The sequence below is a fragment of the Protopterus annectens genome, chromosome 4.part0 (assembly GCF_019279795.1).
Source record: "Protopterus annectens isolate FY-2018-M chromosome 4.part0, PAN1.0, whole genome shotgun sequence".
Taxonomy (NCBI): Eukaryota; Metazoa; Chordata; order Ceratodontiformes; family Protopteridae; genus Protopterus; species Protopterus annectens.
Genome location: NC_056733.1, coordinates 738,484,517 through 738,511,800, shown reverse-complemented (window position 1 = coordinate 738,511,800; position 27,284 = coordinate 738,484,517). Strand labels below are relative to the sequence as shown.

Sequence of the window (27,284 nt, the reverse complement as noted above, 5' to 3'; positions counted from 1 at the left end):
CACCAGTCTGAATGCCATTGTTGAATGTCAGTCTAAACACCTTTCTACTGGTCTTGTTACCAAGCCATGTTTCAGATAAATCCTCCGTTGGGATTTATTCTTATCTTTCTTTTTTTATTTAGTGCTGTTGGGTTCATGTTATCCAGAAAGGGAAAATGTCAGTGTGGGAGGTAGATTCCCCACAAAGACCATCATGATCAGTGTCTTTTCTGTTTGGCTGCTTCACACCGCCATATGCAGTGTTCTGTCTGCCAGGCTTTTATCCCTAACACCATAAGTAGTCACCTGTCTTCTTTATCTGTTTACCTGTCTTAAGCTTTTGGCTCAAGGTGCTATGGTGGAATATTCCCGTCACAAGGGTCAGCTGTCTGCCAAGAAAAAGGCCAAATAACTTAGATCTGATGCAGCTGCTATCCAGCCTCCCCCATGCATCTCTCTCTCTCTCTCAACATTTATGAAAGCCTAGAGGATTGTCTGGTGGTTGCCTCAGATCCCTCTGCCGCAACCCCATTGGAAGCCGGCATGGATACGACTTCTCATATATCCTCGGTGGCTTTACAGATGTCTGCCTCTGATGTTGAGGAGGAAACCTCAGCTGATTATTTCCAGGGGACCAAGGGGGATTCCGCAGATCTAAGGGGTCTGACCTCCAAGGGTGTCTTTTGCAGATGTCCTGCAGAAGAAGAAACAGAAAACCAAGCATATTTCCCCTGTTGTAAAGGATCCTGAATGTGAATGGCAGGATTTTACTCGGGGATTATTTAATGCTTTAAGTAGCTTTAAAGCCTCCTCAAAAGGTGTCTATGCCTGCCCCTCTTGTCTTCCAGTCCTCTTAAAGACCCAGGGAATTAGATTCTTCAGATGAAGATCTGGATTCTGGAGAGGAATCCCTAGCTTACTCTTCTCAAATTCCTTCCCCCTTGGACTACAGTTCAGAGGAAGAGGATTCTATTAGTCCAGATTCCCCTTTGGAGGAAATCTCCTTTAAGGATGATGTTGCCTGCATGATGGATTTCTTTGAATGGGATTGCCCTCAAGTGTCTGACATTAAGAAGAGGTATTATGAGCTCCTCCAAATGGAGTCTCCTAAGCCATTGGCTGTTATGCTTGTTTTGGCTTCCCTCCTGGATACCTTTTCAGCTGCTTCAGGACCCCTAATTCTCAGGCCTCTGCACTCAAGAAACCTGATAGATTTTACAAAGTACCTGAGAAATGTAAATTTCTTTATAAAAGCTCTTCTGCTGATACTTCTGTAATGTCTGTCTCTTCGGACAAGCCCTTCAAGTTATTGCCCTCTACCAAGTTACTCCCTTCAGATAAGGATAAGTAGGGCTATGGAGAGGCTGGGAAAAAAGGTTTACACTGCTGCCACTTTATCCTTTTGGGCCGTCATCTACCAGACTCATATGACCTGGTATGCTTTGGCCCTCCTTTCTCAAGTTTCCAAAGTGGTCTCTTTTTTTCTAAGGGGGAGGCTTCTGCCCTTTCCCTGTTGGGGCCTACCTCCCAAGTTGCTCATCACTCTGTCAAATGCAGCTGCAATACAGCTGATGCCTCCTCCAGGGCTGTGACCTTTGGTTCAATTATGAGGAGTTACTCTTGGCTTTATCTTCAGGCTTCACCTGAAGACATTAAGGCCAAATTGTTAGATGCTCCTTTGGATAATAAAAATCTTTTGGGTGCTACTGCTACTGATGAACTTTTCAAGTCTCTCCAGGATAACAATGAAGCTTTGCAGAACATGAAACATTTTTGTTTCTCCTATTCCTAAGTTTCAGGGGAATTAACTATCAAAATCTCCTTCTTTTCATAGACAGTTTCACCTTTGGAGTTGAGTTTGTCGGTCAGCAAATTTGCTATATCTTCCAGCGCCATGTAGGTGTCTCCATTTACAATCATTTCTGCACACTCCTGTGCTCTACCGTTGAGCATTTTTGGACATAGCTGAAAAAAGCCTTGCAGTTGTCCTTTGCCTAGGAGGCTATCTTTACCTCAGAGCTGGCTTTAGTAGACTTAATTTGCATTCTTAAATTGTTTGCTTAAACTGATGAGAGTGTTTTTTTATCATGGTGGACTTAGCACTTCCCAATCTTGGCTGTGAAGTTTTTCTTTTGTTGCACAGTCTGTTTATGTTTGGATTCCACCAGGGTGGTTTGTTTCTTGAGTTAGTTCTGGGCTTATTTCTGGTAAGCATGGTGTTTCTGTGCATTTACGGACATGCTTGTACAGGGTTTCTGTGAACAATTTTTGCCTAGGTAAATGTATTCTTAGGGTTTGAGGGGCCTGAAATGTTGACATGTTATCACTTAATAGTAAGAATTTTGCCTTAGAATAGTTTCTAAATGTTACAGGATTAGCCAGGGTCATAGAATTGATTTTTATTATGAAGGAGGCAGCTTTGTGGTCTGATGTTACGAGAGATGACACTTATATGGGGTATAGTGTTTTCCCATGTTTGTGAGCACCAAGTCATGTATGTTTGAACCCCTAGTGGGTGTATGAACTGTCTGGTCCAAAGTGTTCATGTTTACGAAGTCCAGGAATCTCTGGGCCTGTAAGTTTGGGTCATACAATTATGCCAGTTTATAATGGGGGCAGTTAAGTTGAACATGAATATGTTATTGGGTTAAATAGTGAGGACCTCCAGTAAGTTCAAGTATGAGTTATGAGTTTCTTGGGTCATAGAGGGTGACCTATATTGCTTACAAGGATATGATACTGTACTTTGCCTGTGGAAATTCATACATGGATAAATTCAAGTGACATCATGTTATTTCTCTCGTCTTGAGGTGAGTTTGCTGTTGATGTAGATTGAGACATCTACCTTTGGTCCTTACCTGTGCAGTAGCTGTCCTGAATTTGTGGAAGGCATTGTAGCCCTGGGAGTGGAGTTTCGTGTTTAGGGTCCTGGCATTCAGCAGTAACACCTTTAGATTCCATTGGGTTGGTTTTACTGCATAGGAAGGCTTGTCAGTTTAGCATTGCCTAAACAAGGCACTATGGGGGGAGGACAATATTTAGCCAGTGTCCGAAAGCTTAGGGGGGACAGGTGCAGGCCTTCCCTTGCAAAGCAGAATGGCTTGTTGACCATATCCTTGCATGCTAACAAATATTGTATCCCCTTGGAATGACACTAGAAACTAGGCCAATCACTGAAGTCATTCGTCTTTTGCTCTTATTGTGTCACCATCCTTGGTGAAGGCAGAATGCTGCTCAATGCTAGGCACTTGCTAGCCTGGGACTCATAGTCCGAGAGCTTCATAATGTTTCTCTTCATATAATCCAGGAAGGTATATCCCAGGTCATTTCCACCCATATGAACTATGACTGTATCATACTGGAACTTGTTGTCTATTGACTTGAGTGCATGGGTGATTTGGTGGATGCTGGACTCTGATGGAACATTTACTGTGATTTTCTTCTTATTCAGGTTGGTGACTGGGGCATCTGTATGTCTCACAATGGAGTGTCCTGTGATGAAAATAATGGAATTGTGTGTTGGCTTGCTTCATGGGCTTTGCAGTTGAGGCTGCAACGGGTGTGGCATGTGCTGTGCTGGGTGTTGTTTTGGTGGAGTGCTTTTGGGATTCCTGAGGATTCTTTTTGTAGGATGACTGTCTTGAACATCTTTGGAGTATAGGAAGGTTGCTTTTATGTGCTCAGCATATGTTGGTCTATGTGTTGGGTCAGTACTGTGTGTGCTGGGTGTAATACTTATATTATTGACAACCTAATTGTTATTGCCTGTGAGAGTCTTGCCTCCAATGACATTGTGTAATTACATCTCTCACATACTGTATCCATTACTCTAAGGTTTACTTGGTTGTTAGTGAGCATTGTCTCTGGATGCTATAGCAGCTGTACATTCTGCTATGAGGCTTGTGCCTGCGTATGCACACTAATGGCAGTTAATGACACATTGTGCACTTCCCTGTGGGTGACTCCCTTACAACCACATATCAGTGGGGTTTGCAGCCCCATAAGTGGTCTATAATAGCATGATGGTACAACAGTAGCACATTTTCATGGTGTTGTAGTATGTACATGTTGGCAGAGGTGCACTACCACTGCCATAGCTGGACATCTGCCACCCCACCCCTCCATGCATGTCTGTTGTAGTCACACTACTGTACATTAGCATTGGACTGTCTCACCCTTCCAAGCTGCCTGTTGTTGTACATGTGATATGTCCTTCCTTCGATCACAGTTGCAGTATTATTAAACAGTAGACACATGTTCATCAAAAGTTAGATCAGTGTCTACACATAAGTTTCCAAATCCTGAACAACTTAAACCAGAGATAATCCAGAAAGCTCGAGTCAGGTCTGGTATCCCACCTATTGCCCAGAGGGTGACGGGACTAACAAGAAGCAGAATTCACTGGGTTAATCCAGCTAAAAATCACTTTAGCTAGCAGATCCAGGAGACTCGGTCTCTCTGATTATGTCCCTGAGGGAGGAATAAATTATTATTTATTATTAATAAATTATTCCACCCACAGGGAGGGTATCCGAGAGAGAGTGTCCTAGATCTGCTAGCTAAAGTGATTTTATCTGGACAAATCCTGAACAACTGGATCAACTATTATGGGCATATTGTCAATGTGGTAGTTCCATGGAGTAGATGACTTCCCAAAGGATACAATAATACTTTTTTTTTTTTTTGCATTTAGTTTCAGACCATGATTTTCAATCTTCCTGCAGGATGGCTAAGTCATTTGAGGATTCAGTGAGTGCATCAGCAAACTTAGTCAGCCAGAGCCCTTTGGTATTGGCTTTTTCTTCAGAAAAGTAATGACAAGCAGGAGAGGTCCCAGCACAGAACCGTGGAGTACTCCACTTGTAACAAGTCTCTTTGTGGAACTAACTTCCATTATTTTGATTACCTTTACCTTATCTGTGAGCCAGCTGCAATCCAGTGGGTGATATAGAGGATTATTCCCAGTTTAGCTTTTCTACTATGCGTGAGTGGAGAATTGTGACCTTTGGCCAGGTCGAGGTATGCAGTGTGCACTGTTTTGCCTTCGTCCATTGCTTTGGTGACATTTTCAAAAAGCCACCAGGTTGAGGAAGTCTGACCTGCCCTTGACAAATCCAAACTGAGGCAATTCTAGTGTTTGGAGGTTCCCTATGTCCTAATTGATTAATTCCATGATAAGTCTTTCCATGGCTTTGCATATGAAGCTGGTCAGACTTATGGGTCAGTAATTGCCAGTGTCTGTGGAAGGTCATCCCTTATGCAGGGAAATGACTATAGCTGTTCTCCATTTGCTTGGTAAAACACCTGTATGAAGGGTAAGATTGAACAGTGTTGTACTGTAATGGAATTGTGCTTCTTGCTATTTAAAATGCATCCAAGGATATTATCAGGACCCATTGATGCAGTATTTTTAGCTTTTGATAGCACATTTAGGACTTGGTCTTGTGTGATAGCTAGAGGTGAGCCAGCTTCAGGTATATCTTGAGGTACAGACAGAGGGGAAAAGAAGGGTAAAGTTAGAGCAAATTTATTGGCCAGTAGGCTATCAATATCTTCATCGTCAATGTAGATAACAACACTCACAATCAGCTCAGCGCATTGCTGTGCTTTTGAGATTACCAACATAACTGAAAAATGTATTGTGATTGTCATTTGATTGGGTAGCAACTTTAGCCTCAAACTTGCCTTTGGTGCATTTTATTAAGCTCCTAAGTTCATTTCAGTGATGAAGTCCTAACATTCTGGGAATTATTCCTCTTACTTTTGGTCAAAATTGTTTTCCTTTTATTATAAAACTTGTTGATATTATGATTCCACCATGTGGGTTTGTGTCTGGGGTTTGCCTTTTATTTGTTCCTATGGGGTACAGCCTCATTTGTGTCTATCTATCTTAATCCTGAGTCTGTACAATCTGCCCCTAAGAAAATGGATAGGATTTACAAGGTGCCAGACTCTGAGAAGTTCTTTTGTAAGAACCGTAACTCAGATTCAGCTGTTATTTTCCTTCCTCTAATGTTTTACATAGTGAAAAAGGCAACATGGCTATTGATAGATGCAGCAAAAAGTTTACACCTGTGCTACACTGTCTTTTACAGCTGTCAGTTACCATAACCATACGATGAAATGTCTTGCCTGCTGTGAGTAATTTGGGCAATGTCCTCTCAGATTTGGCAGACTCGGACACTAAACCTTCTGCATTGTCTCCTAATTCTGCTTCTCAAGCCGCTATGCATTCTGTTGAGTACAGCTGTGATGCTTTTGATACCTCTTTTAGAGCAGCTGCTACTGGGTCTTTTCCTTTTAGATTCTCTTGGCATAGACTTTAGCCTTTACCTGAGAATGTCATAGCTAAACTTCTTGACTCCCATGTGGATAGGAACGTTTTAAGACTCTACAAGAAAAGGCCAGGGTCCTGCAAGATTTTAAGCAAATCTTCTTTTCTCTTTTTCCTAAGTTCCTGTAAAACCAACCTACCAAGGTTGGTCCCTTTTATTGCAAGGGGAAAAAAAATCACAGAATGGTGGAAAAAAACAATAAAAGAAGATTTCAGGAAATGTTTCAGCAGGATTCTAGGTGTTCCAAACCCCTAATTTCCTGATAAACCAGCCTTCTTGTGACAGTTAGCCTTCCCACTTTGGCCATTCTGTTTCCTCTGTGTCAAAACCTATCGCTGTCCCCTCCCAAATTGGTGGCCAATAACAGACAAATGGTATCTATCTATCATCCAAAACAGAATGAATTTGATTGCTCCTCCTTACCTCTCAGGTGTTCCCTAGCCTCTTTAAGCCAGATTCACCTTAGTTTTCCTCCGCTTCAAGACCTCTTTTCTCACGGTACAATAGAATTTGTGCCCCCTCATGTAGCAAGAAGAGTTTTTTTTTTATGTTTCTTCTCTTAACACCTTTCACCTTTCACAAAATTCCAAGTTTTAAGATGTTGACCTTGTAGTCCTTACTTCCATTGAGTCTTCCCAAAGCTTTTTTGAAACATTGGATTTAAAGGATACCTACTTTCTTATTCTTCTGCATACAACATGCAGGATATACTTTTTCTGTGTCTCTGCATATCACGTTCAGTTTTCTGCTTTACCCTTTGGTCTTTCAACTACCCCAAGGGTATTCAAAAAGTGCCTGCCACCTGTCATTGCCTTTTGCAGAGTTTGAGGAATTCAGATCTTGCCTTATCTGTATGATCACCTGATTCAGACTCCTTCTCAAGAGATTCTAGTAAAAGAACTGGATGTGCTTATGACTCTTCTGATCACTCTGGGGTTCACCCTGAACATTAAAAAATCCTTCTCAGGATCTGACTTTCCTAGGTGCAGACTCAGTACTCTGTCAGTGACAGCTTTTCTTTTTCTTCCTCCAAACTGGGTTCTTTTCATTTCAGATTATTTTCAAAACCTTCTTTCTTTGACTTTGGCCTGAGGTTTAAGAAAAATGTTGTGTAAATTGTATCAACGGTTCCTATAGTACCTTATGTCAGACTCCATATGAAAATGATACAATGGTTTCTCGTCAGTTTGGACTCATCACTGCCATCCATTAACCTTCCTCATTACTCTCTTGCCTTTCATGTATCAGGAATGTCTTTAGTGGAGAAACCAGATTTCTCTGAACACAGGAGTGCCTTTTTTGTTTCACTTGCCAGGAAGTATTCACAAATGCTTCAGATCTGCTATGGGTAGCTTGCTCTAAGAGCATCAGGGTCAGGGTGTATGGTCTTACAAAGAGAAGAAGGGACATATAAACAAATAAAATGAAGGCTCTTGTTCTAGCTCTTCAATCCCTTCATTATATCTGGGCTGCAAGTCCTTTATGCATTTATACACACAATAGTACAGTAACATAAACGCTGGCTTTCATTGCTTGGAGCACATTGATTCAGCACATTTTTCTTCAAGCTGTGTATACTCCATCAGCAAAGAACATTGTGGAAGATATTTTGGGCAGATCACAATCTGTTGCTGAACAGAGAGATCTTTCTGGACATTGCCTATTAGTGGGGTACTTACTCCTCAGACAGCAGCGGTTAGCATTGTCGCCTCACAGCAAGAGGTTCTCCCATTCGATTCTTGGCTGGAGCGTCTTCTGTGTGGAGTCTACATGTCCTCCCCGGGGTCAAGTGACGCTTAAAGACATGCAGGTAGGTGCGTGAATGGGTGTGCCTTCTTTGAAGTTTGGGCATCAGGCTGGCAACTCGGCACCATAAAAATCCACTGCCAATCATTAGCGGACTGGTGTTCCGCTGTGGTGACCCCTAACCGAGAAAAGCCGAAAGACATTAGTATATAATAGACATCTCAGGGTGTTCTGTTAAGAGTGCCATGCTTCCAAGCTTTGAGAATGGATGCCATGTCTTTTTCTTGGAAAAGGAAGTTCTTTATGCATACTCTCCACTTCTTCTAATTCCCAAGATCTTTCTCCAAATCAAGAAGGACAAGCCAAAAAATTTGGCCCTGACAGGACTTGCTCATACAGAACAAAGGTTCTCTAATTCACACCAACCTACTACAGACCTTGCATCTGACTCTTTGGATGATATAATTTTAAAACTTTTTAAGCACCACTTTACTGAGAATGTGATATAGGTTTACAAGAGGCTAGAAAGCAAACTGCAAGGAAATCTTATGTTTCTAAGTAGAAAAGATTTTCTTTATGATGGAACAGAAAGCATCAGGACCCTTATTGACTGTAAATTCCTAACATTCTTTCTTGCTTGTGTGAGTTGCTTAAAGGTGGACTGTCATTCTCTTCTGTTAAAGATGTTTTGTCAGTCATTTCTGCTTTCTTGCTTCTGGATCCACCACTTTGTACTCACTTTGAGGGCAAACGGGTTTTGAAAGGCATCCCACATATCAGGCCTCCAAGGACTGACATTCTCCTTTCTTGGGATCTGAACTATGTCCTGACAAAACTTTACCCTACCTCCTTTTAAGTCTACTGCATCTTCATGTCTAAATCTCTGTTCCTGGAAAACTGCTGCCTGTAGCTTTGACATTTGCTAGAATGATGTTAGAGCTGCAAGCACTGATGGTAATTGCATCCTTTCTCATTCTTCCATAAGAATACGGTTGTTCTTGGGGCTAATCCTTCCATTACGTCTAAGATTGTTAGTGAGAGCTCTTTGAATCAGTCCATCAACATATCTTTTTCCTTCTCCTCAGAATAATGGAGAGATAATTTTGCACTCTTTGATATGCACAACCATATCTGATTTTATTTAGATAAAACCAAAACTATCAGAAATTCTGACCTGATTTTTGTATCTTTTCAAGACAAATGCTTGAATTCTGTTTTCAAGTAGATTGTGCAATTACTGAAGCTATTTCATTTTGTTATTCTTTCCATGCCAAACAGCTGCAGGCTCCAGTTAAAGCACATTCTGCTAGAGCTGTAGCTTCATCTGAGACTTATTTCAAAGGTATGGATTCTAAATCTATCCTCAAAGCAGCTACTTGGTCTTCAGTTCGCACTTTTCGCTGAACATTACAAAATTGATTTATTCTGTAAGGCTAGAGCAGGGTATGCTAGGTCTGTCCTTTTGGGTCTTATAAACCATAAATCAGCTCAGTCTTTCTCCACCCTTTCTTTCTAGACAGCATTGTGAATCTGTCATCTGCTAATAATACTGCAACAATGAGCTAAGGAAGGGCATAGCCAAATTGTGTAACAATTTACCGTAGCAGTTGATGTCTGACTGATCACTGGTACAGTATTATACCCCGCTCTCCTTTTCCTGTTTTCTTCTTTTTCGAGCTGAGCTGGATTTGTATTTTTACCGCCTCTCCTCTTTTTACTTGTACATTTGTATGTAGTTGCCTCTACGTCTGCTGTAGTTCTTTGGTCTGGGGTAAGAAAGTCTTGAGGTAATTTGCACCTGTTCATCCCTTATATACCTCTTGCATCCATAGGGATGGGGTCATATGTTGGATGCACGCCATGAGAGGAAGGCACACAGGCTTTGGTATGCTGTCCGGTCATACTGCTATCCTTGGCAAGATATCTCATCTGCTAGTAATACCACAGCAGTGCTCAGGCAGACATCTACTGTTATGGTAAGTTCTCACTGTATTGTACTTTCTGTGACATGCATTGGTGCAATAGCTGCCATTCCAGAGGAACATAGGAACAATACTAAGCAAGTGATCACAAGGACCATAAGATGCCTAGGCATATGCATCTTTAAGCAGATACACATAAACGTTTTTGCCACCCTTTATGAACACTGAATAGTGCTCACCTCCCAAATCAAGCAGGACCATACATAACCCTGATTGCGAGTATGTCTCTCCATTCAATCAGCAAGATTTGCCTTAAAGTCAGACATAATAGTACTTTGCTTGACCTGTAATAATAACCTATTCCATAGGCAGTGAATATATTGAATCCATAACCTATCCCCCAGCGAATCTTGTTTACTTGTTGGTATAAATATAGGTCCTTAGTTCAGGTGTTTGTAGAGCCAGTGATTTAGGAGGTCAAATATGATTAGGTATTCCATGGTTCAAAAAGTGAGACACAGTTCGCCTCAGAGCAGTTGGTAAGCTACTGAGCATAAAGAGGACTGTACTAATCTGTCGGGATACTTGAAGAGTTTAAGGCCTTCAATGTTTTTGGTTAAAATTGTTGGGACCTTTCTAGTTGAGAAATATGTTTTAGATTTGTACATGCCAAAGGGCACTATATTTGATGAGGGGTCTGATATGGGAAGAGGACAATGGCATGATGATTTCTTTGGATCTTGAAGATATTCCATTGGAAATTAACTAGCTCAGATAGAAAGATTTCCTGATTATGGTGGAAAATGATGATTGAATGAGAGAGTTGTCCACCTAAGTACACAGATCACTTATGACTTTATCATTTTGAAGAGGAGTGCCATTTAGAACATATGAAATGGGAACATCTTTTTTGTTGAATGCTACTATGCTGCAGTTTTCTGCATTTAGTTTAAAATGATTTTTCAGTACAAACGTTATGCACATATTCCAGCTCTTGTTGGAGCAGTTTAATATCATTGGATGAGCAGATAATGCCCAGCTTGTAGTCATCAACAAACGTAGTCACCCACACTTCAGGAATATTGTCTTGTATGTCTGCAAAATAAATGCCATACAGGAACAGGCCCTGCACTGGTGCCTCTGGTACTTTCCTTGCTATATTTTCATGTTCAGAGAGAATACCAGCAGCTTTCACTGCATGGGATCTGTTGCACAGCCATTTTACAGTCCAGCAAATGGTATAGGGGTTTCAATAATACAACTGTAAGGGACAGTTTCAAAAGCAGGTCAAGATAAGCAGTGTGCAGAGTGACCAATGTTGATAGGTTCTGTAATATTTTCAAAGAATTTTAATTGGTTCAGAAGACAGGACCTGACCTTCACAAAATCAAACTGAGTGGAGTCTAGGTCATTTAAGTTGCTTATGGCTACATAAATGAGTTTTCCTATGATGCATTCCATGGTTTTGTATATTATGCTATGGAGAGCCTTTATTTACCTGGGTCTGTAGAGAGGCCACCCTTGTGTAAGGGAGTCAGAGTTGCAGCTCTCCAGGTATTGGGCACAAACCAGGTATTGGGACCATTCCTAGCTCTTTTGTAGTTCACTGCTTAAAATCTGCCTCTGGGCGTTTTTTTCTGGCTATACTGCTCAGAAAAGCTCCACGTGGGTTTACAGAGTGGTCCTAGCACCAAGGAACTCGAAAAAGCGACTACCTTCTGGATTTAAGTATCTTTGCTTTTTTTTTTCACTGGAAATAGCTTCTGTTGCTTACTTTGAACTAGCCTGAACTGTTTTTTTACTGATTACTGCATTTATTTTAAAATCTGCACTTAAAGTTACATTTAGTCGAATTTAATCGAAAGTTTGCTTGTTTGTTTGTTTAATTTAACTGTGGAGGCTGCCCACTAAAGTGTGCTAGCCTGTGTAACTAATTTATCACTGTCTCTGCATTTTCTGTGTGTTTCTACAAAAAAAAACAAAAAATAATCCTTGTTTTCCCGCCTTCCTCGACTAGTTTAGACCAGTATACAGGCATTGCTGTATTCTGGGCTGTGGTGTAGTTCCTGTGTTGTCCATTACCTTACTTGGATAGAAGGAAGTTTCTTTGCTCACCAGTGGGAGTGGGGAGCCTTGAGCAGCCTACCTGTCCTTGGGGGAAGTGACCTCAGCACAAGAAGCTGTAGTAATTGGTTGTTTGGGACCATTCCTAGCTCTTTTGTAGTTCACTGCTTAAAATCCGCATTTGCATGGCTTTGCGCGGTTGTGCGCATAGCGCAGCGCTGGTTAAACAAGGTTAAACTTTTTCTGGCTCTGCCAAGTCTGCTCTTCAATTTTTCCCTTAGAACTGTTCTACTTGCAATCTAAACAGCCTATACTCTATCTGAAAAGCTCAGCACTTGCTCCTAAAGCATTTTTACACAGGTAAAGCACTCTTAAACAAAAGAAAGTACTTCATTCACCTAAATTCTGTTGAGTACCCATTTCCCTATAGGTCTTTTCTGACTCAGTTACACAGCAATCTTTTTCACTATTTCTAGCATGTCGAAGGGTCAGTTGCTGGCGTCCTCTCCTGTTCAGCTGGTGAATCTGGGAATCTTGAGGCAATGTTACAATTGCCTCATGTACACAGACAACCCTCTCCTCCTCCCAACAAATACAAATATATGCGAGAGATGCAACTATATAGCCAAACTGGAGGCTGAGCTCTCTCAATTCAGTACTGGCAAGACCAGTCAGGAGGAGAAGGTAACCACGCACACCACAAACCCAGTCTCACATAGAACTATCACAACTGCAAACCAAACACATAAACACACAAAACATACTGGAGGCTGATTAAAAATCTACCAAAACAACAGAGGCCTCCAAAGCAGACACCCAAGCAACCACCACCTCAAGACATAGCACATGCAACACATAGTTCACAAAGTCAGTGTGCTAAACAGTCACAGCCCTTAAGGCCAAACAACATGCCAGACACACTTGTAATAGGTGACTCCATAGTCAGAGACACTGACGTCCCACTCACCAGACTGAACAAGGAAAAGGTCACAGTAAGCTGCCTGTCGGGAGCTAGAATCCGCCACATAACACAAGCACTCAGGTCACTCCACAGCAAGTACAAATATGACTCAGTCATTGTACATGCAGGTGTGAACGACCTGAGACGTACCTCCCTGGACTACATGAAAAGAGACATAGAGGAGCTCTCTGATTATGTAGCCCAGGCCGGTATGACCCTGACCCTGAGCAGCATCTTACCCTCACCAAGAATGATAACACAGTACAAAGACAAAATGATCAGTTTTAACAATTGGCTTAATTACTGGTGTCACTCTAAGGGGATCCAATGTCTGTCTGCTTGGGATGACATGCTTGACAAGCCACGCTGCTTCGCAAGGGATGGCTTGCACCTGTCACCCCTGGGCTTCCGGATATTGGCAAAGGCTCTTGCCACCCCCATAGTGCCATTTTTAGGCAAGGCTCAAATGACAAACCTACCTCCCTAGAAAACACAAGTGGAAAAAAACTAAGGGTAATGCTGCTCAATGCCAGAAGTCTAAACCTCAAGATGCACGCCCTCGAAGCCCTCCTCAGTATGGAGAACATCGATGTCTGTGCAGTGACTGAAACCTGGTTCAAGGCTCCTGAGAGCACCCCAGCACTATCATGTTTTACCTCATATCATGCTTTCTGGCCCCAAAACTTGGACCGAACCACAAAACGAGGGGGGAGTATCCATTTTCATCAAAGATACCCACACCTCCAGGTTAGTGGCAACGCACAAAGCATCGGAGACTATCCAGGTGCAACTAACCATAGGCAAAACTGCCTTACAGTTTGTAGCATGCTACAGACCACCCTCTCAAACTCAGGAACCCCACACAGCCTTCCTGAAGACACAGGAGAGTATGAATGTCTCTCCAAATACCATCATTTTGGGAGACTTCAACTACCCAAACATAGACTGGGAACATTACTCAAGCCCCAACACCCTAGCCCAAAGGTTCCTAGAATTCATAAACTCAAATTCAATGGAACAACTAGTCACCATTCCCACAAGAGGAGACAATATACTAGACCTGATCATCACAAACATGGGGACAAAATGCTCCACACCAGAAGTATATCCCTCTTTGGTAAGATCAGACCATAAATTAATCTCACTGGAAATCCACATCCCGCCCCCCCCCCCTGCACAAAAAACCACAGTGAAGAACTTCTCAAAAGCAAACTTCACACTTCTTAAGACTGAAGTGGTATCCTTCAAGGCCCCTGGGCCAGTGGAAACCATAACCCACATTGCTGAATCCTTTGCAAATGCCTTCTATGGGCACCTTCAAGAATGCATGGATCATGCAATCCCAAATAAAACCAAGACCCATTCCCCCAAAGGCAGGCGCCCGGTCTGGTGGACCCCAGACATAAACAAACTTTACAACAGGAGGAGGAAGCTACTACATGACAGAGCAAAATCCCTAAAAGGGAAAGCGTCTCTGATCAGTACTAGCAAAAAAGTACGATCACTCATAAAATCATCCAAGGCCAACTTTGAGAGAAAAATCGCAAAAGACAATCACAAGGCCTTCTTTAGCTATGTTAGAAACCTGGGTGGAAACTCCCAGATATGCTCAGAGTTAGTCCAAAATGACACAAAATACACTGAACCCACTGACAATGCCAACATTCTGGCAGACAGGTTCAGTGCAAATTTCTCTTCCCCCTCCCCCCCCCAAAAGGAGAAATAACTATCCCAGCAGAGTGTAGCCTCCCTAACATCTCAGATGCCCAGGAGAGAGCCGCCCTCTCTAAAGCTAAAAACACAGCATCAATGGGACCGGATGGTGTCCCGGGCTGTGTGCTACATGAACTCCAAGAGGAACTAAACCCACACATAAGGCTGCTGTTTAATCTTAGCCTTACTACAGGATACGTCCCCAAAGAGTGGCATACGGCAACAGTGGTCCCACTTCACAAAGGCGGTGCCTCTACGGACCCTGGAAATTACCGCCCCATAAGCTTGACGAGCCTGGTCTGCAAAGCTATGGAGAGGATCATTATGGAACTCATAAACAAAGACATTGGGGACCTACAGACATTGGATCCTACTCAATTTGGCTTTGTCAAGGGCAGATCCTGCCTTTTGAACTTGGTCGACTTTTTTGAAACAGTCACTAAGGCCATTGATGAGGGTAAGGCAGTTCACACAGCCTACCTTGACCTTGCAAAAGCCTTTGACACAATACCCCACTTGGGCATCATAGACAAACTCACCAGCTTAAATGTAAACCCATATGTCACAAGATGGGTTGCAAACTGGCTCAAGGACAGAACCCACAGGGTCAGAGTTGCTGGAGCTATGTCAGACTCTAAGCCAGTCACAAGTGGTGTCCCACAGGGCTCAGTCCTGGGACCCCTCTTGTTCGGCATTTATTTTTCCGAAGTACAGGCAAACATAGGAGGATTGTGGCTGACAAAGTTCGCAGATGACTGCAATCTGGGCGCCATAATTGATACTCCAGCGGACACAAACATCCTTCAGAGAGGCCTCATAGAAATGGATAATTGGTGCCAGAGCCATGGCCTTAAGCTGAACACCAAAAAATGTATAGTCATACCCTTTGGGAAAAACAAGGTACCGACAAATTACCACATAGGCAGTAATCCGTTAAGTACGGAAGAGGTAATCAGGGACCTAGGGACCCAGGTTGACAGTAACCTCTCATTTGACACTCACATTGCCAAAGTGGTTAGGAAGACCTTCTATATTGCCCACCTTATCATGACGGGTTTCACATCTAGATCAAGAGAGGTCATTGTGCCCCTGTACTCTTCTCTTATCAGGCCAATGATTGAGTACAATGCCCCATTTGGGATGTATCTCACCCGACAGCTGCAGCAGTTGGAAAGACCCCAAAAGTTCCTCACCAAGAGGATTAAGGGTCTTAAACATATGTCATATGCTGCCCGACTGAAAAAACTCCAGCTCTATTCAGTCGCATACCGCCTACTCAGAGGTGATCTGTGCCTGACGTACAAGGCCATGTCCAATCCTGAATTAATGGACATGCTCCACTCAGAAAATCCAAATCCATCAGAGCCACGAGAACAAGTGACTTAAACCTCAACACAGAAATAAATAGGACGTGCTGGAGGGACAGATTCATAACCCAGAGGCTCCCTACACTCTGGAACAGAATCCCAGTCCATGTTAGGCAGAGCCCCTCACTGACTCTATTCAAGAGAAATCTCGACGAGTGGATGGGAGATCGTAGGTTTACCCCGGGGGTCATCTCTGTGTCACTACTAGACAGAGGCATAGTAAACTAAACCCTAAAAGGGCATAGTATTCTCATCCTAAGGGGTAGTGTAAGCCACATACACTCTGGCTAGGCTTATAAATGCCTTAGGGCAGATAGCCTAGTACGAACCTATGAACCTATGAACTACTAGACAGAGGCACAGTAAACTAAACCCTAAAAGGGTGTAGTATTCTCATCCTAAGGGGTGGTGAAAGCCACACACACTCTGGCTAGGCTTATAAATGCCCTAGGGCAGATAGCCTAGTACGAACCTATGAACCTAAACCCTGTGGATAAGTTCAGGCAGATGTGCTGCCTGATCCCAGAGAAACATTTCTTTGCCTTTTGACAGGGATTCTATGACTTGGTCCAAGGCAGTTTCAGGGAAAACTAAATTTTCTTGGGTAGTGGGCACAGCAATCTGGGTAGGTGAGGTAAAGTTAGCATAAATGTACCTTATAATATATTATCTATATCCTTGGGATTGTAATGTGTAATATTATGGATGAGCTAGCTGCGTTGTTGAACATTATTTCTTTATATCCTGACATAACTGAAGAAAGATTTCTGACTTCCTTAGGTATCTAGAGCGACCTTAAGTTCATACTGTGCTTTACATTTTCTAATAGTGCTCTTAAGTTCCTTGTTGGCATATTAAGAGAATTGTGCCAACGTGACAAGTGGCTGTGGCTTTTGTAAGGATTCATGTGTCATGTAGCAGGTAGACAAAAATCTTTCTCCACCTACATCATCTGCATCACTGGGGGTGCTTTCTGAAAAACTTACATGAGGATCCCCATTATAATCTGTATGTCTGGTATTCATTTACCTGGTAGGTGAGTGATGCCATGGGCATCACCTATTGTGGTGAGGACTGCTAGCATTGGTATGTTTACCTGACAGAGCACCACCATTACTTTCTTTCTCAGTAAGAAGAATAGCTTAGGGAGGGATAGCCAGAGTACTGTAGTACGTATGACTCCCTGCTGATTGTTTTTACATAATTAGGCCTTATTGTACTGTTACACATGTATAGTGAAGTCCGTGGGTATGACTGTGCTCATTTTCTCCTTTTCTGTTCTTCTCACACCTGTTAAGATTCAGGAGAGCAGTCTAACCTGCCAAAAGTGGTAGGTAAGACTGTCCAGGCATGGTTTGTATACTGAAGTGCTGGTATACCTGTATGTCTCTGCTTCACTTGGTTAGCTCAGTACTGTCCAAGTTTTCAAGGCTGTTAAATAATTTAACCATCACGTATAGTTTTGCGTTGCTTTATATTATATCTCGTGTTGTAACTGTGCTACTGAGATTACTACTACTGGGTATTTCTGCCAGTCTCTTCATATTGCAAAATGTACTGAACTTGAGCATAACTCTTCCATTAAGGGTGTAGGTTTCTGCTATGGTCACTTTAAAGTTTGTATAGTTTAGTGCCTCATAACTATGTGATCACCATGCAGATACCATACAGTGTCCTTGTCTCCTTGACATGTTGGACTGCATAAGTGCACATTCACTACTCATAAGTGTACCATGTATGCCTGGCATACCATGGCCATTCAAATTTTGGTCGTTATGGACCACTGCACTTGCTTATACATTTGCCAGGGTGCAGTATTACAAGGGGGATTACATCTCCCTTATGTATGTATTCCTGATGGCATTTTGAGATGCATTATTTGTGGCATGGTACCGCAGTGTGTAAGCTACCTTTCTAAACACTGTCACCTCCACAGGTCTGTCTAAATTACTTCTGCCTAGCTTCAATGTCCAGTATGCATACATTAATTGCAGTCCTGCAGTATGCCATGGTCCTATACAGTGGAGACATTTTATCCCATCCTGTAATGTCAGTCGTCCTGCCACAGGCTTTTAAATCACATGTGTTTTGCCGTTGCTGTACTGACTGCATTTTTTAACCTGTATGACTGGCACATCTTACTGATCATTGTTTTTCCCCTCTTCTCTGTAATCATCTGTGTTGTATTATCTGTCCTTTGTTTTTATGAGATGTGACATAAGATAGTAAAATAAAAAAAGAAAGATGACCACCCTGCAGAAAAATCTTAGATAATTTCAGGTGGTTTCCTTCATCTTGGATGTGAATTCTTCCATCTTTCGTTACCCTTTCACCATCCCCTCCAAGAAATCTTGTAAAGAGAAAGTGCTGTATACAGGCATCCTGGATTTTACCTCTGCAGATCAAACCTCTCAGCATCACACCTTCAGCTTTTCATTCCATTTGCCTCTGGGTTGCTGGGGGTGGCAAGATCGCCATATGATACCTTGTAAGGTCAGTACCTAAATTTGTTGACTTCTACCATGAAAAATATAACAAATCCTTTGCTTTTGATTCTGAGCAACATGGTTCTACAGTGGTCTCATCACTGCAACATTTCCATTGATAGTGTGTGTGATGCAGTCAGTTGGTCTTGCATTTTTTTTTAACTTTTATGAAGTTCTTTTTGTAGAGCAGTACTCACAAGGTATTTTTTGATAGCAGGCTCCTGTCTACATCTGGAGTCATCACACTGCTGTCAGCTTCAGGTCAGACCAGTTGCAGGCACATCTTAAAGAAGACAGTACATATAAGTGAGGTACCCACCAAATCATTGGCTCTTTGAGACAGTTTTGATACATCAGGTGCAATTCCTTTGCTCTTTTCACTTGTAATAAACCAGAATAACAGTTTGCATTACATTTTTGAATAATGGATGCATTGTTATTCGGACATGTTCATCCCTTTTTTTTTTTTTTTTTTTACTATCTGCAAAATGTGTTTTCTGCATAATTGTGATAGTCAGAAAGACCTAAAATTGAGATGAAAGAACATCTTTTTATATGGAGAATGTGATGGATCTGGTATATGGTCAGCTTAAAAGAAAAAAGTCAAGAAGGAAAAGCCACAGAAGAGGTCCTGTCACTCTTTCAGCACATGATCTGTCACACTTGCTTTAACAGTGCAGTTTCCAAGATCTATAGGTTATAGCGATCACCTCATATAAGTGGACTTTCTCTTTCACCTTTCATGAGAATTGGATCTCTCAAGTGTTCTGATTTTGGTGGAACATTCCCATTTTTAGACTTGATTTACCCCTGTACGTTATGTACCTGTATTTGGAGGTATGTCCCGATTTTCAGGCTTGATTTACCCCTTCGCACAATTGTTTGACTTCCTCTCATCACACAATAGTTGAAGCTGTCTCGAACATGGAAAACCACACTACATGAGCAATATGTACTAGTGGTAGCTACAATATGAAGAAAGATGACTTGCATATTTCATCTCCCTTCAGAAACAAAAATAGGTGACCTTTTGTGGTAGAATTTTGCAATACGGTTCATTAAAGTCTACAGATTGTACACTGTCTCTTCAATAATGTGCTTATATTTTTCCATCATTTTTGTCACTCTGTTTTTCAGATGTCTTTTTGAGTAGTATCTCACATTCCCACTAGAAATGGGAAGAGTTATGTGTTATTTTGTATTCAAATGTTACATTAATTAGATGTCCAGATTGTTGGCTGAATGTACATAATTTTCAAAGGCCTTTGTTCCTATTTTCAATGTCTGCAGGTCGAGAAGTATGATGAAAATGGCATGTTCACACTCTTGTTGTAACTGCACCGTGTCTACACCACTTTTAGTTACTCTCCTCCTTTTTTTGCAGGCACCCCCTCTCCCCTCCGGACCGCATGCTTTCACTTTAAAAGACTTCTAAACAATTTAAGAAACCTGCAGTGAAAACATTGCCAGGAACACATTATATGCATATGAATCTAATTTTTTAGCTAGTCTCCTTCTTTTTCATGGGCACTTTCTCCCCCTGGACCACTTGCTTTTAGTTTAAAAGGACTTCTAAACAATTTGAGAAACCTGCAGTGAAAACTTTGCCTGGAACACATTATGTGCATTTAGAAAATTTTAGTAGAAAAGTTGCTGTCTATCTGGAAAAGTTTTTGCCCATTGTTAATTGGTAGTCACTGTAAGTGGCATACACACTTAGCTAGATTCCTGTCTGTGCTCAGCAACCTCACCTTTATAGCCTCTTTCTGCAAAACATTCCTGCTAGCCATTTTAACTCTGCTATAGGCAGGATTCAACAAAATAACCTCAATAACAGTGGTGTTTTATCCAAGCAAAACACTGCTGTTTTATCTTACGTACTCACTGGTTATTTTTTGCTCGCAAGCAACAGTCAGGATCCAGGTCCAGCCTGCTCTGTTCACCCTCCACTCTGCTCCTGGCTCACTTTGCTCCCCTACCCCCATTTCCACCCACCCCCTCTTTTCTTTACCTTATAGTGTTCTAGCCCATCCCGTTCCTTTGCAAAACAACCAGTAAATTCCTTGCACTTGTTAATTGTACCCTTCTAGTTTCCCACTTCTTCTTTCCTTTATTATACCAGAACATTCCACTACTCCTCCACATCTCTCTTCACTACTAACAATATTTCACTAATTTCTTAGCAAACTTTGTCCTAAACATACACTCTGGCAAATTACATACTACTTATTTCCCTATTAAGTACCCTTAGTGCTTTTCTACTCACTCTTTCCCAAAGTACTTCACCCCCTGCACATATATTCACCTCAACTCCAATATGCATAACTTTGGCTATACCTACACAAACAAACATAAATAGTTACTCTAATATCACTTCCCCTTTGTTTACATCCAGCCGTATACCCCTAACTACATTGAAAATCTCACCTACTAATACCAAACTTAAATTAGCACACAGCACCTTTCTTCAATCCTCATTAATTACCTGTAACCTTCAAACAATTATACACCACCTTATAGTACTATCACAGTGTGGAGATATTCATCCTCATCCAGGCCCCAGTAACCTGCTAGCAACTTCCTTGTCCTCCACCAATCCAAATCTATCCTTTGTAACAATTAATGCACATAGTGTATGCAATAAAATTTCTGAATTCCAAGCCTGGCAGTCTCACTATACCCCTGACATTGTTGCAGTGACAGAAACCTGGTCAAAACCTCATATTTCTGATACTGAAGTCATCCCATCAGGATATAACATCCTTTGCAAAGACAGACTCCGTAAAAATGTGGGGGTGTAGCTCTAGTCTTTCACTAGTTCTTACCAATGACAGTCTTCCCAAAATAAATCCCTACTTTTGGCAGTATTGAGGCCTTACTAACATCCCTTCCTGTCAATGCCCATAAAAAATATGTATTGGTTACTCTATATTTCCCCAGGACAAAATATCCCTACTCTCGAAGACTTCCTGTCCTGGGTAAATCTCAATATATCCTGTGAAACCATCATTCTTGGGAACACAAATGTCAGTTGGCTAAACCTAATCTCTAACTCCCCTGCAAGGAGCATAAACCTACACAGTTTCACACAGTTTATATCAAGCCCCACAAATACTTCACCTAATCAAAGTGACACAATACTAAACTAGATCCTACTATCTCACCCACAGAATTGCACTGACACCAGAACCCATCCCAATACCCTAAGCGACCATCTCCCAGCTTTCACTCACAGAATTCATAATCAAATCTCCAAATCACATTCCTAGAGGTCATCGAGAAACCTCATTCACTTCAGTCAAACAACACTAATAAATATTCTAACAGCACAAATTTGGACTCCTCTAAAATCATTACCACTGGATGATGCCATAAATTGTTTCAATAAAATCTTTCTAGATACATTAAATAGTCTTGCACCTATATGCACCAAATGGACTAAACTCAATCATGCCCCCTGGCTAACAAAGCAAGTTCTAATCTCAAGAGATAAAGCTTGGAAGATTTGGCAGAAAAAAACAAAAACCCTCTAAACAAACTAAATTACAAGGAACTTAGAAATAAAGCTAAATAACTTGTTATAAATGATAAAAATCCTACTTCTCACAGCTATCCAATCAAAAAAATAATCCCCAAAAATTTTGGAAATCTGTATCTTCACTACTTAATCCAGGAACCTTGCAAAACCCAACACCCTGCCCTGACAAAGATGCACTGAAAATTGCTTGTACATTTAATATTCACTTTATCAATACCATTCTAAAATTAGTCAAAGACACATATCCTTCTAATGGCACAACCTTAAATAACCTAGCAACTACCCCTTATCATACTCCAGATAGACCCAGCTCCTTTTCCTCCCCTCTTTTGAAACCTCTGATAATACTCCATCAGCTCCATCTTTTACTAAACAACCTGTATCCACCTCCCTAGTTTACAGACTACTTACCAAACTCAGGTCATCCTCTCTCTCTCTGCTGTTAACCTGCCATCTGTATACCTAAAACTTGCAGCTGAAGCAATCTCCTATCCCATTAATATACTAATGAATCCACATTTCCTCTTGTCTGGAAAAAAATCTGTTGTTTCACCACTGCATAGAGGTGGTAATACCAATGACTTCCCAAATTACCACTCTGTCTCTGTACTGTCACCACTCTCTAAAATTCTAGAAAAATGGATCCACACTCAGTTATTAAATCATCTCTCAGAAAATAACCTCCTAGCACCCACTTAACATGGTTGTCTTCCTGCACACAATACCACCACAGCTCTACTCTCTTTCACTGATACAGTCAACAAGGCTCTTGCTGCTGGCCTCATAACCTCAGTAATATTGTTAGATCTATCCAAAGCATTCATCACAGTATCACACCCCAAACTATTGCAACAGCTAGGAAAAATAGGTTGTTCCCCAAACACTCTGGCATGGTTTTCTAGCTGCCTTAATAATAGAAAACAATCCGTCAAATGGCAAAGCAAATAATCTGATTTTCTGGACAATAGCACAGGAGTCCCCCAAGGATCTATCTTAGGGCCTCTGAGTTTAATGTTTTTATCAATGATCTCCACAAGGCATCCCGGCACAGCACACTCGTCCAGTACGTAGACAATTCCACAATCATCTCTTCTGCTACCAACTTTTCCAGCCTTATTAAAATTACACAGAATGCCTTTACATCCATAGAGACCTGGCTAAACAATGCACAACTTCTGCTTAACACCCCAAAAATCCACGCTCCTATTATTCTCAACAAAAACACCACCATTGGACTTTAAAATTCTCCCTCACAACAACACATTACTTGAAATGGTAAAAACCACAAAATTATTAGGCATAACTATTGATGATAAACTTTGCTTTGATCAACATATTCATAACCCATTTCAAATTTGGTAAAACTCTTCATAAACTCTATCTAGATAAACAAACAAAAATCAGCCTTGCGAACACACTACTTATCCCTTCCCTTCTCTATGGTAGCCCTATTTTCACCAACCTCCACACATCTCTTATCAATAAACTACAAACATATAATTAAAATAGCAAAATTTGCCATAGGGGCACCTAATCACACACACCACTGTCATACAGTTTCATAACTAAATTGTCTTGGCTTCTCTCATTACCTTCAGTTCACCTAACTAACGCTGCCCCTCTCTCCACTCTGTCATACAAACATACAACCCCACCAAGATACTTTGCTCAACTAATAAACAGCTCCTAAGTACAATCAAACCCAATAAAATGCAGGGAAAAGCCTGTACTCTTACTGTATTACAAAACTTTGGAATACCCTACCTTCCTGCATCACACAACATGACATAGTAAGACCTTTCAAAACTGCCTTAAAAAGCTTCTAGCTTAACAGTCCTGTGCTGAAAAATCAAAGCCTCCATAAACGTTTTACCTTTTCCTTCTCCTTTATCAACCTTTCACCTCTTTTCTTTATACTCCAATGGTATTATTGCATTTGCATTGTACATAATGTAATGTAGATCCATATATTGTACTAAAACTGTTTCTGTCAGTGTACGTTTCTGCTTATAGTTGCTTTTTTATTTAATCTTTTGTATAAAAGTTTTTTTTTTTCATTATTTGTGGAGCTTTTCTCCCCAGGCCTCCACTGAAAATGGGTTTCTGACCCAGTGGACTTTCCCAGTCAACAAATGTCAATAAATAAATAATGAATGAATAAATTACTTCATAAATTGTTTGAATGAGTGCTTATTCTTTCCATGAGGCTATATAGAATCTTAAATCAAAAACAATAAAGTCAACGGAACCATGAAAATAGGACTAGTCTAAAACTTTTTATTCACAAAACGTATTCAAAAAATGCTAGTAAAAACACTTTCGCCCATAGGCTTCATCAGACAGATATCAAAGAATTAACTATCGCTGTTCAAATAGCAAACCATTAAAACCATGCGACATAATTAATAAAATTCAGTGAACATCTCTATGTAATTACCCAGGACATGGTTTTAAAGTGACAGTTCCATTCAGCCCAGGAGAAATGTGAGCTATTAACCTAAGTATCCAGTTAAGTTCTTCCTTTTCAGTTAAATGTATAATATCTCCTTCTTATAAGGGTTCATGAATTATACTTAACATCATACATTTAAAAGTGTACATCAGTATCAGCGATATGCTTATAAAGTGCATTTGTAATCATACTTCTGTTTATATATGATATAGGGTTGCCTATTCTTTCCTTTAATTTACGATTTGTCATTCCTATATTATGCCTCACATTTGCTTGCTCATGGTGACTTTATTGTTTTTTTACTTTTCCATGTATTTGACGTCAGCTGTATTTATCGATACACCTTACTGTTTGTTTCCTATATAAAATCTGAGGGAGAATTTTTAGGGGCATCAGGAGATCTGCATTCAGTTCTCCATATGGTACATGACTGTACAGCACTGAAGGTGTTACACTTAACCGATGCAAACAAAATAAAACAGCAGCAAGTTCAGAAACTCAAATTTTATGGAAAATGTCTTAGCTCATTGGTATTGTTGCCAACTGAGAATATTCTGCTTTAAGTAAGAGAAACATTAATAATCTTTATGGTGGTTGGTAATGGTCTTGATAGGGAAACTTGTTTGTGAGTTTTGCAATTCGATTCAGAATTTTTAAATACTGTTGTCTTCCACCTTCATTGTATTAATTGTTTAATAAATACATGTGCTGTTTAATTTTGTCACGGTTGAATTAGTATTGAAACTAACTGGATGACCACACAACCACATATTGTTCTTGTGGTATTGCTTTCATTCACTGTGCTTTACAACAGTCCGTGTTAATTTTTTTTCTCTGAATTTCAATGTTTAGCTTCATGAGCAACTTGAACTTACTAATGCTGGCATAGCAGATATCCAGATTCGACAAGACTGTAGAATCCTAGCAACTGCTGGATGGGATCATCGCATCCGGATATTTGGATGGAAGAAAATCAGACCTCTGGCTGTTTTGCAGTACCACTCAGACAGTGTACACTGTGTTGCCTTTTCAGATCACAGTAAGCCTGCAGAGAGACAGCTTGCAGCTGGATCCAAAGATCAGCGTATAAGTATCTGGTCCATATATAATGAGACATAAAAGCAAGTAGAAGAGACTGCACTCTTTTTTTTTTTTCACATTAGACTAGAGGAGGCTGACAGATACTCTTTTGTATGTTTCTTCTCAAACATATTCAGACATCCTTCTTGTCTCCCCAAGAAAAGATATTCCTCCATTTACACTTTTATTTCAAAGAACATCTTATTTTTCAAGCAGTGAAGGTTTACTTGGAAGTGACTCCTTCTGTTTTTTTCCCAGTCATGTTTACTTTTTTGTCTTAGATATACATTGATGTCACTGTACACATTCTTGCATAGATACAAAATATCTGCTCCACCCCATCCTTTAATGCAACATTTGCTGATCCTTGTATCGGGTATTGTTTAGTCACACACACACACACACACACACACACACACACACACACACACACACACACACACACACACACACACACACACACACACACACACACACACAAAAAAAGCTGTCCTTCAGATGCTCATTCCTTCCTTTTCCAAGCAGCTGTTGACATAGACATTGATTTGTATAACTATTCCTCAATAACAATTGATTGAAAACTCATTTCTCTTACAGGCCACCTTCAGATTTCATAGTAAGCCAGACTCCCCCCCCCCCCTCACACACACACACACACACACACACACACACACACACACACACACACACACACACACACACTAAATGTACATTAAGTTTACAGTTGTGCAACAGTGGGGAAAGGAGAAACTCCCTTTAAAGCTCACAGCAATCTTACATAAATAGCAATGACACTGTACGTAAGAAACTGTGTTTCAGTCTAAGATAACTGGTAACTTTGGCTAGTTGTATTTGAGTAATTAGAACCCAATCTGCTAGTCATTAATCACCGGTAAGGTAAGCATCTAAAGGCAGTTCTTTGACCCCATTCATTAATACCATGAGAAACATAACGATGTGAAATAGTACGACTGAAACGTGCACTTAAAGCCATTTATAACCTGTTAAAAAGCTGTTTTACATTTTTCTAATAAAATTCAACATTTAGAAAGTCAAAATTCTTTTCTTCATGGTAACATGTCTTTTTTTGTATGTAGTTGCAATCTTCTGTTTTAATTCTGAACACTGCATTAATAATGCCTTTATCTTAACCTGACTAAAAACTGTGTATTGTTACATTAGTTATAGCTTAATTATTTAAGCCGCGGTGGTACAGCGGTAGCGTTGTTGCCTCGCAGCAAGAGGTTCTCCTGTTTGATTCTCGGCTGGAGTGCCTTCTATGTGGAGTCTGCATATCCTCCCTGTGGTCGAGGGGCCTCTAAAAGACATGCGTGAATGGGCGTGCCTTCACTGAAGGTTGGGCATCAGGCTGGCAACTCACCACCATAAAAATCTACTGCCAATCATTAGCGGACCGGAGTTCAGCTGTGGTGACCCCTAACCAGGAAAAGACAAAAAGACAAACAAGTTATAGCTTAATTATTTCTGTTTACATGGGCATCTTTGTCACTCTGAAACAACAGAAGAAATCTGTTTTGTTTAAAGAGATTTTATGCTACTTCTGAAGCCAAGGATATGTTTAATGGAAAGTTTGTTGAGTATAATCCAGTGGTTACCTTTTTCGTTCACTGTGGCATGTAA

The 27,284-nt window shown here is 40.8% G+C and overlaps 1 protein-coding gene across 2 annotated transcripts in view; it reads left to right on the top strand.

The window, feature by feature from the left end:
* The window catches only part of GNB1L (G protein subunit beta 1 like), a 739,619-nt gene extending 712,918 nt beyond the window's left edge, over positions 1-26,701 (top strand). For both annotated transcript variants that reach the window (XM_044068696.1, XM_044068697.1), the window contains exon 7: positions 25,416-26,701. In XM_044068696.1, the coding sequence (XP_043924631.1) occupies positions 25,416-25,682 (267 nt within the window). In that variant the 3' untranslated portion in view covers positions 25,683-26,701. The remainder of the gene's footprint in view (positions 1-25,415) is intronic.
* The last annotated feature ends 583 nt before the right edge of the window (positions 26,702-27,284 follow it).